Source organism: Talpa europaea, assembly GCF_964194135.1.
Source record: "Talpa europaea genome assembly, chromosome: 15".
NCBI lineage: Eukaryota > Metazoa > Chordata > Mammalia > Eulipotyphla > Talpidae > Talpa > Talpa europaea.
In genome coordinates, this window is record NC_140083.1 from 76043507 (window position 1) to 76059928 (window position 16422).

The window sequence follows — 16422 nt, forward strand, 5'->3', positions numbered from 1 at the left end:
AGCTCTAAAGAAGCCCCTTAGGGGCTTGAGGATGCGCCTGCCCTGACCACTCCCACTGCCACTGGCTCCTGGGTTGCTCTCCTGCCCGCCCCGCCGCACAGGCCGTAGTCTGTGGGCTTCAGCTTCTGGAGGACAGGCCAGCAGCGTGCACCTTCGTTGGGAAGGACTCTGCATCCGGGCAGCCCCAGCATCCTGCTGTGCCAGAGAAAACAGACCCTGGGGTGGGCCTCGGCGGCTGAACATGTAAATTTCCAGGAAAAGCAGAGAAAAGCATGAAAAGCAGCAGAATCAAGTCTCTGAGGCCCAGAACTCCGGCATTCCATCTGCTCCTCTGACAAGGGGGGAAGGAACTGGGGCTCATGGGGGCTTATGAGGCCCCCATCCTTTTCTTGCACACATGCCCCCTGGAGGGAGCTCCCATCGGGGTGTCAGGGCACCATCCCCAGGGCAAGTCACAACCACCAGGTCTGCGTGCTTCCTCACCTCCCACCCGACTCCTGGGCAGCCAGGACAGGGAGACAGTGAGGCGCGTCCAGAGGCGGGGAAGGGGCTCAGCAAGTTCTTCCTTGTGACTCAAGGTCTCACAGAACCAGAGACACAGGGCCAGGAGGGAAACGTCTCGAGGCAAGGCAAGGAAAGTTCCAGAGACAAGTGCACCAACTTGACACAGGGGCTACGGGGCGTCTCCTCAGGACGGGGTGGAGCATGACTGGACCCCGGGGTCAGCTCTGAGCTGACTGAGATCCCAGGAGCCGGGACTCCTCCAGAAAGTCACACTCTCTTTCATTGCTAAAATCGGTTTCTTCAAAGGAAAGGAAAGGGGAAAGAAGGGAGAGCGAGGAGAGGGCCCCGAGTGACCTGACTCGACAGCGTCCCCCCACCAGCCTCTGCCCCCGGCTTCCAGGCTCTGCTCAGAAGCACGAGGGACACCATCTCCACCGCTGAGGGCGGAAGGTCGGAGGCCGCAGGGGCCACTACGGGGCCGTGGGGGGCACGTCCACGTCACCCCGGCCACAGCACCTCGTGCACTCGGGGCCGGGCCGGGCAGGGTTGGAGGGGGGGGGGGCTGTTTCCTGACCTTCGCTGGACTCCTCCTCCTCCTCCTCCTCGTACTCCTCCTCTTCATACTCCTCCTCCTCCTCTTCATACTCCTCCTCCTCCTCCGCGCCCCCGGGCTGGTAGCTCTTGGAGGCCTCGAGCTCCTCTTCGCTCTTCCCTTTCAGGAGCGCGTGGATCCGCACGGCCTCCTTCCAGGGCACGCCGCCCAGGTCGGAGGTGGGCAGCGGCGGCTCGTCGTCTTCCTCCTCCTCGTCCATCTCGGACTCCGAGCTGCTGCGGGAAAGCAGGCACACCCCGAAGTGAGGGGTGAGGGAGGCTGCGGCGGCGGAAGGCCCAGCGGCATGGTGTGGGGGGAGGGCCAGCCACGCCAGGAAGACCAGCACCTTAGGGCGGGGGCTTTGGGCCAACAGGTGTCAGTTTACCTGGACAGAGGCTGACCACCACCATGTGGCGATCAAGCACTCAACCACTGCCAATGAGAACTCTGGCCCCCAAGGCTTGGCTGGGCAGGCTGCACAGTGCCTGCGCTTGGCCTGTGGGGAGCACTGTCAGGGGGCAGGGCCCAGGGCCCAGGACACAGCGCAGTCCGGGGAAGGCTGACCTAGATCCAGCCGTCTCACCAGCGTACCATTACAGACGCAAAATCAGATGCCTTCTATGAGGAGAGCTGCCCTTGGTGCCCAGATTTCCTGGCCCTCCCTAGGACAGGTGCATTTATCGCATCAGCTAGGATGACTGATGCCAGAGTCTTCCGGCCTGCTTCCTCACACTTGGCTGTAAACGCTAAGCTTGAGCCCTCCCGGGACACCCTGCCCACATCATGCCCACATCATGTCCACTTGCTGCTCTGCTACCCATCAGCTTGCAGATGACAGTGAAGGAAAAGCTCTTACTACAGAGACTCCCTGCAGTCCCCCTGAGGTCAAGGTCTGACGACAGGCTCTCCAGCCCCCACCCCACCCCCGTGCCCACAGCAGGAGCAGAGCATCTCCCGGGGTGCCCAGGATGGAGACGCAGCTACGTGACAGTGACTGCACCGAGAGATGGCCGCAGAGAGGCAGGCACCATGGAGGCTGCCCCGGAGCATGTCTGGTACCAAGCTGACGTGGGGCGCACAGCAAGAGTGGCCTTGCTTAATAAACACCCACTGAAAAACACACTCAAAACTGAACTTGAAAGTTCTGTGTTCTTCACCCCCACACATCTCTTTACTCGTGCGAAGAAGTGTCCTGTGACTAATTCTTATGCTCACACTGTTGATCCCTACTTGGCAGGGCCATTGCTCCCACCCCAGAAGGCCAGCGGGAAGTCTGGCCAATGCTGATGTCATCCCGCCTTTTTTAGCTTCTCCTTCCTTATGGCGCCCTTGATAATCTCCTGGGCGCACTGAATCCTTTTCTCCAGACACAGGCAGGCCCGGGCAGGTAATGAAAGGGAACTCCAGGGTAAGACAGCAGAGCCAGGGAGAGCTGCAGGGCTGGTGCGTGCTGTGCGGCCCAGGGACACGCGTCCTGCTCCTCTCTCTACACATAGTCTGGAGAGGTGAACCCCGGCAGCCAGTGACCTGGGGGCTGAGACAGGAACCCCTGATTCCAACCCTGGGACTCCTTCCCCTGAACCAGCTGCCCCCCCCAGCACTGCGGCTCCAGGACTGTTTCCTCCAGTACATTTGTAAATAACAAACCGAGGACAGAACCTGTGGCTTATTTTTCTGTCAGAAGAAGTGAAGAGCAAGTGCTCAGTGCAGAGGGGTCAGTGAATACTGAGCCTGAGTGAAGTCAAACGGATGGTGGTGCTGACTGGCCAGGAGATGAGGCACCTCAATGGGACGGGGGAGCGACTCTGGGGCTGCAGGGAAACGGGAAGCTTCCTGGGCTGGGCTGGGCAACTGGACTTGGGGTCCATCCTCGCTCCTCGTCTTAGTCCCCAGTTTCCTTATTTCGGAGGGGCGAGATATGAGCTTGTCTACTTTACAGGTGGAGGGTAAAAGAATGAATCAGGCTTTTTGAGTCACTGGCCTCTGTGGCTAGCCTCTGCGGCCTTGATCGTGTTAATACAGGAGGCGCTTGGGAGTGTGGGCGTGGGCACGTGGGCCTGACTGTGGACTCCTGGAGCCTGGGTGTGCGCATGTGCAAGTGTGCACACCTGAGCCTAGAGGCAGAGATAAAAGCTGCAGTAGCAGCAGCAGTGGGAGGACAAATGGCGTGACCACAGGAGAGGCCAGGCCACAAGACGACACAAAAGAGAGAAGGCCAGAGAGCTCAGAGAGAGCGTCAAGATTTGTGGGGGGCCTCCCTGGTGGTGCAAGGGGTTAAGTCTCAGTGCTATCAAGCTGTCCAAAGCCACCGCAGCACAAGTTTGATCCCCAATCAGGGAGCTGACTCACATGACGCGGCAGACCTTTCCTGACTCGCCCGCTGCTCCTCTCAGCAGTGTATTTCAGTCAATCTGCCTGTTCTGCTCCCCACTTTGTCTCCTGTGAATCCTCTCACCCCTCCCACACCTCTGGCCTGTACCCTAGTTCTTGTATGCATAAATAAATAAATCTTCAAAAAAACATAGATTCATGGGGGTGCTGGGAGGCTTGGTTGCTGCTCACCTGCCCGCCTGGCCCGTGCCTGCCTCCTTGCATGCTGGCCTCCCTGCCTGGTGTGCTGTGGACCTGGTTACCTGAGAGCATTAAGGCCTGAAAAATCCAGAGGGCCCTGGGACTCTTTTTATCTATCTGTTCGAATCGAAAGTGAACCTGCCCTGTGCTGGCTCTAGAACAGGATCCCCAAGGGCAGGATCAAGTGAGGCGATGGACGAGAGCTCTGTCATAGTCCAGCTCCTTGCAAAGCGACAGTACAGGCAGAGCACCTGTGAGCGCCGGGGTGCCCAGTCTCCCTGTGGAATCGACCCTCCCACCCACTCTGAGGAAGGCACAGCATGACCTCGCTTCAAAGGAGAGAAGATGGAGGGAAAGAGGTTGTGTCTTGTCTAGGGTCAGGCCCAGCTGTTAACCGGGCGCCACGCTGCCTTCCGCTGGCGGATTCATCAGGGATGGGGAGAGGCTGCAGAGTAAGCCGCCGGCACGCTGCCGCACTCAGGGAGGCTGGGGGTGAGGGTGGGGCGTGCACAGCCCGCACGCTGGCTGACCTGCTGCCCACGTCCTCCTCTGTGCCCTTGTCCAGCACGCTGCTCAGGTTGTGCTCGGCCTGCGTCTCCTCGGGCACCTCCTCCAGTTCCTCGGCCTGCTTCACAGACAGGCGGTAGTTCTCCAGCTCGATCCTCTCTGGGGTGCCCCTCAGCCGCTTGGCGATGCTGGGCTCCTCCAGGCCGTTCACACTCGAACCTGCAAGATCAAGAAGCAAAGTTCCAACGACAAACGAGGGGATGGAGCGCGAGCTGCGGGGTCCACGGAGCTGGTGCGGAGTGGGGGTGCCCAGACAGCAAGCAGGGGCCAGGTCGCCAAGGCAGTCAGTGCTCATTTCAGGAAAAGGTGGAGCCCCCTCTGCACCCACCATCAGAGGTCCTGGGTTTGGTGGAAGCCAGGAGAGGCCCTGGGGTGACAGTAGCAAAAGAACTTTCCCCCTTTCACTTTCTCTACTAAAGATGCTTTATTTGACTAGCACCTTCCCTTGGTTTCCCCCTTCTAGAACAGTTTCCCCCGGCTCTCCTTATTGCTACTATTCCTTTTGATGTACCTTTTTGTCCCAATTTGGACAGAGGAGGCCTATCACTTACTCTTTCATGTAACGTGACGCAGCACACAGGTAGGCCAGCACCGCCCTGTGCCAGTGGCCGGCTGAAAGGTCTTGGCAAAATCACATAAGGTCTGAGAACCAATTTCCTGAGCTGTGAGGACAATTCCCATCTCCCAGGGCTGGTTACTATGAACAGGGAAAAGACTTATATACCTTTACAGTCACCCAGAGAAGGGGTGCTCTGGGCCATGAAAACCGGGGAGACAGGGTATCTCCCCAGAGCTTTGTGAATATCGAGGGGGAAGGAGAACCCTCACTATCTGGTCCGACCGTGCCCATCCGTCCACACGGGAAAGCACTGCAGGCTCTTCCCTGAGGGCGCGTCCCCATAGAGTCCAGTTTTCCCAAAGGGAACTTGTACTCAGAGGACACTTGGCCAAGTACCGCAAACTCATCAACCACCACTATAGGCTTAGATTCCTAGCCCACACCTCAAGCGTCATGGAAACTAAAAAAAAAAAAAAAATCTGCAACCTCAAGGCTGTCCTGAGCAAGGGCTATTTATTTGCCTGATTAGTCAGACGGTTAAGATAAACTAAGATATCAAAAGAAGCAAGAGTGGAGGAGCCCTAGGCAGTGGCTACCACACCCCAACAGACACAGAACCTCCCTCTCTCATCAACTACTGGAACGGTCCAGAGGAGACTGTATGAGAGCAGATATAAAAATAACTGGCACAGGCTGATTTGGAAAGTCAAGGTACAAGCAGTGGGGTCAGGCCAGCTGCCCCAGCCCCACCTGGCCCCTCCACCTCACGCATAGGGGCTGTCCGGCTGAAGTCCTTTCTAAGGCTTGATTCTTCACTAAGTCAGGGCAGGCAGATGTCAGGTCATTGGAGGCTCTTCCAGCTTCACACATACCAAAAGGAAAAAACTCCCAGGATCTGGGTCACATCCTAAATAGGAAAAAAGGCTCTGGGCCTGACCTAAGGTTCTGCTTTGGAACAGTCACTGCCTGTCTGAGCTCCAGACATCGTCTGATCAGGACAACCTGCTCTCTGCTGATGTGCAGGAACTGCCAAAAGCCTTTACTTGTATTTGCCTGATTCCTAAAGAGACATGAGGGGTATGGATGATCCAAGAGGCTGGGCCTTCCTGGCTCCCCAGCAGGCACTGTTTGTCCCTCTTCCCTTCCTGCTGTGGTAACAAAGCCCCAAGACTAGGTTGGGTGAGCTGCTGAGGATGCTTTAGGACTCTGGGCAAATGTGAAGGGTCTCACATAAGAGAGCAGGACACCTGAGGGCCACTCCTTCTGCCCGTATTCATTTCTGGCCTGTTTTCCTATTCTGTTGCCCTGTCCTCCTTTATAAGCCTGGGCAAGCTTGAATGAAGTCTGGAAGTCTGACACGGCCATAGGGAGAGGTACAGTGGGCTGCGTTGGTTTCCCTATTTACCAGATCCATAGTAGCATGCCTCCAACCATATTATGGAATTTTTATTTCTAGTCAGGCCCTGCTCTGCTCCCATGAGCAAAACAGGCAAGAGTTCTGTCCTGGGGTGCTGCGTTTTTGATGGACTATGGGTGTCACTTGCTGGGAGAGATCCAAGAACCAGGATGTCAAAAGGTGTCACCCGTGGCCATGTTCTAACAGGTAACAGCCCTCTGATCTGAAGTGACTGGCACTACTGGGGAGAAACACACTCTGGCCATTCTGGAACATAGCTTCTCCCTGAGGACTGTCCTCTCTTACTTTGGTTTCCCTTGTCAAAAGTTACTGGGTTTTTTTTTTTTTTTTTTAATTGTTTCTCTCTAAAGAAAGATTAGCCAGTCGGATGTGTTCCTTACGCATCTGCCCAAGGCCTGTGTGTCATGATCTCATGCTAAGGAAAGTGCCAAGTCAGAACAGATTTGAGCTATAAGGTCTCAGGGGAAATGCTAAGGAAGATGAATGCTCCTACAGAAAGACCCAGGCTGACAGCACAAAGCGACATGCCAGAGACAAGGCAAGGGGTGTTGGTCAAGGTGGCTTTTGGGCTGGCTGATTCACCGCCCCCATTCACTTTCCCCTGGAAATCAGGGTGCCCCTCCTCAAGTTTTACAAGGCCATAGGGGTATATTGGGGGGGAAATCAATGTCTTAATTTTGTTTGGAAATGAAACAGCTACCACTCGCAAACTCACTTGTATACTGGGAAATACGGATGAAACCATTTGAGGAAGTGGCTGTTCTGAAACAGAACCACTGTCTGGCTTGAGCTGGTTTTGTCTGTGGGACGAGGACTGGTTCTTGGGGTCTGCTCCCACTTGCCATATATTAGTCTGTAGTTGGACCCCAGGGACTTGAGCTGGGGTAGGCATAAGACTATAAAGAATCAGCTTGGAAATTAGTTCTCTCCTTCCATCTTGCTTTGAGCCAAGGTTACTATGTGGGCTGTTGCTCAGCTGTCTGAAAGGTGGGCAGGGCAAACCCCATCCAAGTTGAGAGCCATCTTGGCTTAAAACCTGGAATAACAGAATGAGTCACTCTGCCTTGGGGATTTCATCATGTCGCTAATCAAGCTGATGCAGTGTCTGTGGGAGCAGGGCTTTGCCTGTGCCTATGAGTAGGAGGTCACCCCCAGTTCAGAACCAATCCAGGGAGTTTGACTTACCACAACCTAGTTAAAAGGCCCTATAGTTTACAAAGGCCTTGCTCTGCTTATTATAAGTTTCCTGGAACCACCAATTTGGGTACTTCTTGTTTTCAGGCCCTCGGTTCACTTGCCCCGGCAGACTCTGACGGGCTCCCATATGTGTGCCTTTCACAGCCACGTCTTACTCCAGGAGGGTACCGCACTGCAGCTGTGCATGGAGAGGGATCCCCTTGCTTTGGAGGGCAAAGGAAGAAGTTTCTGAGGCACTGCTATGGCAAGCATATCTACGTTCCAGAGACTCTTCGGGACTTCCTCCTCGGAGGGAGTAGGGATTCCAATTTTTCAACCTGACGAGGACAGGGACACTGTGCAGACTGGGGTGATGTCAAAGGTGCTGAGGGTACCTGCCTTCCCTGGCTGTTTGGGGTTATGAGGGGCTCTGACATCACCACAGCCCTTTGTTCTTAACCTGCATGGTCCCATGGAACTTTGCCTATAAGTTAGTTTCCTAAGGTTATGATGTCTCCCAAAGGTACATTTTTGACAGATGGAAGTCATGGCACACAGCACTGTATCTGGCCAAGGCCAAGAGGTTTCTTTTAAAGTACACACTGTCCACTAAAAACGATCTTGCCGGTGAGTCCACATCGCTCTCCTGATTATGTATTTTTCATATGTTGTAGTATCTCACCAATAAAACTCAGCTGATCCTGAACACTCGGCTGAGCCATCTGAGCAAATGGCCCCCTCTCTGGTGTCGGGAAGCCGTGGGCATGTCTAAAGCCCCTGGAGATTGGTGGTGTCTTCTCTTAAATTCCATGATCTGGGCTCTCCTTTCTTCTCTGGCTGCCTACCTTCACGCAACTGAGGGTGAGATCTCAGGAAGGGGCAGTTGCGCAATGTGCAATGTGGCTCAGGCTAACAGTATTATCAGGTCATAAATGTGCCTCAAAAACCAGGAGATCCTGTAATTCATCTATGTCTATGTCATCTATCAAATCAGTCCAATTGTGGAGCTGATCTTTGGATTGCAAGAACAGGAACAGAGAACAGCAGGTGGACAAGGTAAGCCAGACCAGCCCTTCTCTCCCACTTCTGCCTCCTGCTCTCCAATTTTACCTGTTGGCTCTACTTCTGGACTCTCTTTGAGCCTGATCTGGAAAAAACATGGTGCTAAGTGGCCCTTGAAGGCTGACAGGACAAGAGCACTGAGCCAGCCTCGCGAGGGGCCTTTCTAGTGTGTGATGCCACAGCATCAGCAGCCTGGGGCGGCTCCTGTTCTCTGGTAACCCTCAGACCAAGACGATGCACTGGAGGGGAGAACCAAAAGAGGAAATCAGCCCCCTCTCCTGCAAATGAGGCAGCACTGAAGCCTTTGGGAGCGGGGGTTGTGGGTAAAACCAGCACAGAGGTTACAGGTGTTAGCCCTCGCTCTGCCCAAGACAAAGCTAACCTGCTCCTGCCCGGTCCTGGTGCTCAGCGAGGTGCTGAAAATTTAGCCCAGTCTGAAGTCTATGATGATTGTCCTTCCCTCTGTTACTATAGTGAAGAGCCCCCAGGGTGTCATGGAATTAGTAGGTGACTTCACATCTCATCCATGCAGGATGAGGAAAAAGCAATGCCAAATTTAGCCAAGCACTTGCAGAGAGATAACAGTGCTTCAGAAGAGCTGGCACGGCCTGTAGGTCCACTCCCCCGAGCCCATTCTGCTGTAGACCAGCGAGCCAAGCCCTTCTTACTGTTCCCCAATTCTCTGCTGGGTAGCAACACACCCCACTGGCCATCCTGCCCTGACCCCACAGGAGGTACAGACCAGAGAGAAGATCAGCAAGGCTGTGAAATAGTCCTGGCTCACTCTTTCACTCTAATTATTCTAGCATTTTCAATCCTACCAATGATGATCACATTTGATATTCTTATACTGCTTTTAAACCAACAAACTTCCATACATTTTCACCTATCAACTCTGGACAACAACTTTACGAGATAGAGAGTAACGAGCAGCTTTTTTTCCTTTTTTATAATTTTATAAGATGAGGAATCAGAGGCTCAGCGATGCATCACAAAGGCAGGCAAGTGCAACAGGCTGCTCTGTGGACCTCAAAGGAGCAGCTTCTCCTTCCAAGATCAATGCCTGCTCCTCTCAGACCCAGCTCGATGCTCTGAGACTTTGGTCACCACAGAAGGATGAGGCCATTCTGGGGGTGCAGGGATAATTCACTGGAGACGGAATAAAAAATACTGGAACTTCTGTTAATTTATTTCTTAGCTGTGGCTTAGGAAATATTTGTAAAGGCCCTATGGCACGACAGTGTTAGCCCAGGGGTGCCTCCATGCAAACAAGTGGACATATACTGAGAAGGACATGCTGGCAATTTGAACAGGGTCAACAGGAAGATTTAGACACCACGGCTGTAAGATTTCAATATACCTTGGTATCACTTTTGTTCTCATTTGCTTTTTCCTGATCTCCTGGCAACAATAATATTGAGGTTGACTGAATGTCAATGCCATGTCCTTTCTTTTGGACTTTAGACCAGAGGTTCTCAACCAAGGCAATTTTGTTTCTCCCCTCAAGGGAGGGTTGACAATGTCAAGAGACATTATCAGTCGCCCTAACCCGGGGAAGAGAGTGTACTGATATCTAATGGACAGAGGCCTACAGGATGCCCCTCCTCAACAAAGGATTACCCAAGGCAACACAAAAGCACTGAGCTGGGGAGACCCTGGCCTAGAGGGCACATCAAATCATGTCTCAGCTCTCAACAGACTGGCCAATCACCGCATGCTCTGGCCATGCCGTGGCTGGCCTGGGCGCACTGGGAACAGGGCAGAGCTCATGGACCTTCCCCTTGCAGCAATGGAAGTCCAGAGTAGGGGGGCCAGCTGAGAACCGCCGTGCTGAACAGGCTGGTTGTCCACACAGAGGCAGTCAGGGGGAGAATCAGATGCCGAGCGAGGCGCTATTGCTGATGCCACACGCCAAGCACACCCACCACCATGGCCCACGAGACACTGGGACTTCTCATCCCCCTACGGCGCAACCCCACTCAAGGGCACCCTACACATCCACCCCATCACGCCTGCCATGTCTGTGAGTCCCGCTACTGGGCTAACAGAGGGATTCCAGGAGACAGACGAGTTTGATGCACTGTTCCCCCTTCACTCACTTTGCCCGAGCAGGATGCCAGAAGCCTGTGGGTAGATTCTTGTGACACCTACTGGGTCCTGTCACTTAGGGCTGGGGAGAAAATGAAACGTGAAGACACAACATGGGGAAACACATCTTCCTCTGTGTCCATGACTCTGTCCCCCCACTTTCTAATGCACCTTTCCAGAGTGCTGAGGGCTCCCTGCACGGCTCGCCCTTCCAAGGCTGTGTCCTCACATCCCTGGGAGACTCCCTCGAAGCACGCCTGTGGCCGAACCCAATTTTATCCAACAGGGAAAAACAAAACTGCTCATCAAAATGATAAGTACATTCAGATTTAAAAGTTGGCCATTTTATCTGAGTTGAGTCCCAGTGGCCTACAGGTGGATGAACATTCCCATGTTTTTCTCTTGTCACTTGTGATTCGGCTCAAACTGTGACTACAAAAAGACATAAAATCCTCTCTCTTGCCTTATATCCCACCCAGGTCAGAGCAGGTAATTTTTTATGAGGACTGTGAACAGTAGTTAGTTGTAAAAGCAGTGAGAGAATGGAGATGTCAACCAAATCATTCAACCAATGGTGGCCTTTCAAAGAAGCATAATAAGACAGTAGAGAAAGAATAAGCCCACAGATTAGAAAGTTAGAAGTAGTTGTACTGGGGCCCTGAGAACAGCAATAATCACCCCCCAACGACTCTGTCATCCCCGTCTTCTGCTGGGGGTGAGGGAGGGGTGCTGCTGTTTAGAGGGACATGAGCCCTTCTTGTTCTAGGCTTATTTTAATAAAACAACTTTGATTTGTACTATTGATTTATTTGTGCCGACCAAAAAAAGAGTTGATAGGCAGAAGACGGAAGGGAGTCCACTTCACATTCTTTACAATCAATTCAGTGCTTATTACTTTTTGTCCTTGATTACTTTTGATAATTTCTCCCCTGTCAGTGAAGCCCTTAGCTCTTTAATCTACAGTCTTTTCAAAGGCACGCTGGAAGCCCTGGGATCACGGCCAAAGAAAGCTGGGGGTGGGGGCGACCTATATCCCAGAAATACTCAAACGTGGACTCACTGATTTATACAGGGTACTCACGCATGTTGAAAAAGACCTTATTTGTGGAGGAAACCATTGTTCTCTTGCTGTTTACCGAGGACTGACAAGTGAGGTTACAGCACTAGGGGAGAGAGCCGAGGGGCCAGCACGGTGGTGCACACCACTCGGCATCTTCCATGTGGATTTTATCCCGCCCCTGCATCTGTCAGTTATGTGGCCTGGACAAAGTGTGCTTAACTTCTGTGTCTGTTTTCCTATCTACAGAATGATCCCATCCTCACGGACTGTTGTGAGGATTAAATGAGGATCTACAAAGCACTTAGCACCTCGTACCTAGCAAGTGCCACATGCTGGCTATTATTAGGTTGCTTTGTCCTGACTCAGTGTCTTCCTACACAGTTTTCTACGTGAGTAGGACAAGGATGCTTTTGATAACCTAAGCAGCATGAGCCACATGGGGGAGGGGTGGAGGGAAGACAGGGGTTCGCACACTGAAGTTCTCCACTATCTTTTTATTTTGATAAACAGACTTTAGAAGAGAAGGGGGCTCCATTGGTTGCAAAAATAGCCCTGTGGCACAGTATTTTCAGCAGCAAAGAGGATAGTTGCCAGTTCTCAGCAACAGAGCAAAGCCAGTAAAACTCTGCCTTATCTCCCACAGCCCATTCATTCCCTATTACCCCAGGCCCATTGCCTGCTCCTCTGCGCAACCTTCCACAGGTCAGGCTGCCCTGGAGCCATGTTCCCGGCACACGCCCCAGTGTTCCTGGGCCTCCACCAGGGCAGATTCCTCAAGAAAACTGAACCCCGCTAAAAGGCAGGCAGGCAGCTTGTTCAGAGTAATTCACACCAGACCAACCCCTAGGAGGTAGAGTTTTTACTTGTAAGAAAAACAAAACAACCCAGAACCTACGAATTCAAATAAGTTTCTTATTGGCAAAACAGTGTGGGGGGAAATTTTATAGCTGTTTTTTTTTCCCCCCTCTGGTCTGGCTTTTCTAGATTCTAACTTAGTTCTAGAAAACAGGGAAACTGGAATAACGAAGTCAGATAATCCCATGATAAGCAGTACCAGCTATTTTTTGGCTACAAGGCTGAGCTCAGCGCAGGAACACCACTACGATTCGGCTCCTTAGAGACAAACTGTCTTCATTGAGGCTCCAGCTAGAGGGCCCCCAAGCACACGGCTAGTTTCAGATCTGAACTCAGATGAAGCGACCTACAAATGCCGGGAGTACTACCCACTCTGGAATTCACTTCCTAGTATTCCTGGATTCATTACCCTTGAAAGAGCATGAGAACTGAACCGAACACACTGACGTGGGCCTTGGCTAGTGAAAGCCCAGTTTTGTCATGTTGTGGACAGGCCCCGAGTTCTTCTGGTGCTCTCAGGTCCTTGCCACGAGTGCTGGTCTTACCTCAGCCATCAGCTGGTTTACTTTCTCAGGGCTTGGGCTTTGGCAGAGGCTCAGGACACAGGGTACAGGGTGCAGGGAAGGTGGCACTGGGGTTCCAGAAAAACTGGTGGGCCTCAGGGTAAGGCCCCGAGTTCTTCTGGAGATAAGGGCTACTTCATATAAAATAATTACTAAAGACCTACAATTCCAGGCAAAGACCAAAAATAAATCAGGCTATGCTACCCCATAGTAGTGATAAAGTAGAAATAATCCTGATGTTTACAGAGGTACAGAATAAGGAGCTCACTCGCCTAAGAGGGCCACTTGGGGCTGTTTCATGTGGTATGGTCACCACAAGCTGGGTAAGAAGAGCCAAGAAAAGAAAACAGAAGAAGCCAATAGGAATTCTGCCTCCATCGTAAGGATTTTTCTAGAACTGATCTTAGCACAGTCACGAGAGAATCTGCTCTATGGCAAAACAGAATTGGGCTTTGGACTCCTGTTCTGCTGAAAGGTATTCCGCAACCTCCCCCCTTATGCCGATGAGGGGCCTTGGTGAGTTGTGGGAGCTTCCCTCACATTTTGCAGGTGCTCTGGCTGTCACCGTGTAGACGTTCCACAGCCGGGAGGGGAAGGACAGCAGAAGAGTGGGGTTTGGATAGCTCGACTTAGGCCTTGGGTGCTGGCAGTGACTCAACCTCTTGCCCATCGTCCTTCTTTAATGGACACCCATTAAAGTGTCTCAGAGATGTGCAGAAAATGGTCCCAAACGGTGCAAACTTAGGTGGAAGTTGACCTACAGGAAGTACAAGGGAGCTGGTGTTCACGTGGCTCGTGAAACCTGGAAGTAATTGAAGGAGCCGCATTGCCTGCGGCCCCGCCTCCGCCCAGGAGTGTGGAAGGTATTTCTGCGCAAAAGCCTACTCCCTCCAGAACAACATCGGTGGAGGAGACACAAGGACCAATTGTGAAGAGAGAGGCGTCAGCAGCCAATAGAGTCAGCTGAAAATTCTGGGCAGTGACGACAGGAGCACACAGCCCCGGGCCTGACCTCGAGGGAGTGCCAATCCCACTTCCCTCCCCCTCACCCCTTCGTGACTCATCGACTTGTTGGCACTTGATGGCTGCCACTGAGTGGCAAGGGAAGGACGAGTTTTGGAGTCTTGCAGTTTGTAAGTGTTCTGAAAGGGAGCAGAATTTGGGGATCATTCTTCCTGAAAATTTTTTTAGCTGTATTTAAGAGCCCCACCCCACATGGGCATTTTCCCTTTCATGCGTCAGGAGGGACCCTTGTCACACCAACCATCATCCTGCCCTATTTTTCAATATGAAAATAGAGGGTGGCCCATTTTCATCGCCTGTGCTGCTTCCATGTTTACACCACAGGGTGCCTCCTGGGGAGCCTCTAAATTAAAAAATTCACCAGGGAATTGATCTGAGCAAAGAGAATGGATTTCAGGAAAGTTCAGAAAGAAAAAAAGTTCTCCAGGGTGTCCGCTCTGCGTGGCACAGAATCACATCAGCTGTCACCACCTTGCTGCGAGGAGTGTTAGGGCACTGTCTACGCAGGGACACTCTTCTTCCCTTCCTCTATTATGGGGACAACAGCAGCAAAGCCCTAAAATCTGAAAATTATATAGACACAGATCTACCCTCCATCCTGACCAATAACCAAGTTACGGAGTGTCTCTGGCTGCACCCCTCCTACCCTGATTCTTTAGCTCCAGCCTTATAGCGGCACCAGGAAACTGGCTTATTTCAGAGAGAGGGGAGCAACAGACCACAGGCTCGGGCAGCAGCGGGGTGGATGGAATGAACCGCCACTCAATCTCTGTTCAGATCAATTCTGAACCAGCATGAGCCGCAGGTTAAAACGATACAAGCGACAGCGTCCTGCGGGGCTGTGGGCTGCACGGGGAGCAGCCTTCCATGTGCGGGGGTCTGTTCTGTGGGGCAGCCTACAATCTGCATCCCAGGAGGGTGGCTTCAGAGAGGCGGCGGCCAGCAAGGCCTTATTAGTGATCGACACCACACCCAATATTCTGTTAATAGAGCCAGAGAGGTGCTCCCCCATCAAGGTGCTGCGTTGGCCCGATTTAGCACCAAAGCTGGGTTGTGCCACTACAGTGGGCATGAGAGGGGGGCAGGCTCGTCCCTCCTTTAGGAGACTAAAGGCAGGAGGGAGAGAAAGCTCACAGTTCCCCACAGCAGCCTGCTCGAGCCAGAGCCAGAGGTGGAAGGCCCGAGGCAGACACAGGCTCGTGTGGAATTTCTATGCCTCCATCTAGCCTGCAGGCCCCTCACGGTGGCTGACAATGCAGGGCACAGGTGACATCTCTCTTGCTGCCTTCTCTCTGCAGGTGCTACGGAGCGAAATGTCTTCCACCACATCAACCCCCGTGAGCAGGGCCCGTCTGTTCCCGGGAGTCTACCTGTTAGGTACAAACACCTCTGCCCTTCTAGCACGTCTGCTCTGGCCCTGACCAACTGCAGAAGGGAGAGCCCTGCCCCAGGCCTGCGAGCCCTCTCGGGAGGCCTCTGTCCCACCCTCCAGCGAGAAAAAAGGGAAGGGAAAGAAAAACTCAGAAACCTGAAGGTTGTTTGGAATTTATTCTCTTAAATAAGAATGGTAACATTTGTTAAAAAAAAAAAATAAAAGCACAACACCTTAGTTTCACAGTAACGGCAAAAACAAAGTTACACAATTAAATTAAAAAACTCACACAGAAACACACCAAAAACAACAGCACAGGTTAAAAACAAGGGCAAAAATAAAGACTCGAGGGAAGGCCAGAGTGGCAGGGGCTGCGGTCCTTGGCTCAGCATCCCTCCCCTTGCTCAACTGCCTTGTCCCACAGCCCACCCTCACCCCACCCGCACCTCTGCCCCAAGCTGAATGGCCCAGGAAAAGTGAACCCCTTAATTTATGGGTCAGAACTTCAAGTTCACAACGAGGCCCCTTATGGGAGGAGCTAGAAATGGTCCCCTGTCCTACAGAGACCCACTAGGCGCAGAGGACATTCAGGCCAGCACATGGCCTGAATGCAAACAGAGGAAACCGGGGTGTCTGGTTCTCTGCGGCATTCTATGAGAGCACAGAACCCGTTTTTTAGTGTGCGCTGAATCAACTTTCTGATTGGGTATTTATTGCTCATTTTTCTGAGATACCCCCCAAAAGTCCCCTCTCCATAGGTGTGTTGGGCTGTTCTGCTCCCCCCTAATCCTGACCAGAACACTAAGCAGGTCAGAGGCCTGGTTCCCAATGTAAAGGTTCCTGTGGCTTCCAGAGCCAGGGAACAAGAAGCTTTAGAAAAAGCTTCATATTATTATTATTATTCAGGTCAAAACATATAAATATCTACTTGTACATATGAAATTAAACCTATATAAATATATATCTCTATTCACACATCACCATGAGCTAGATTCTTGGGGTAGGGCTGGGAG

General features: G+C 52.5%; 1 protein-coding gene across 5 annotated transcripts in view; it reads right to left on the reverse strand.

The window, feature by feature from the left end:
* MICAL3 (microtubule associated monooxygenase, calponin and LIM domain containing 3) overlaps positions 1-16422 on the reverse strand; it is a gene marked incomplete at both ends in the record, with an annotated part of 95746 nt that overhangs the window by 34823 nt on the left and 44501 nt on the right. For all 5 annotated transcript variants that reach the window (XM_084255251.1, XM_084255250.1, XM_084255249.1 and 2 more), the window contains 2 exons: positions 1079-1332; positions 4198-4393. In XM_084255251.1, the coding sequence (XP_084111377.1) occupies positions 1079-1332; positions 4198-4393 (450 nt within the window). The remainder of the gene's footprint in view (positions 1-1078; positions 1333-4197; positions 4394-16422) is intronic.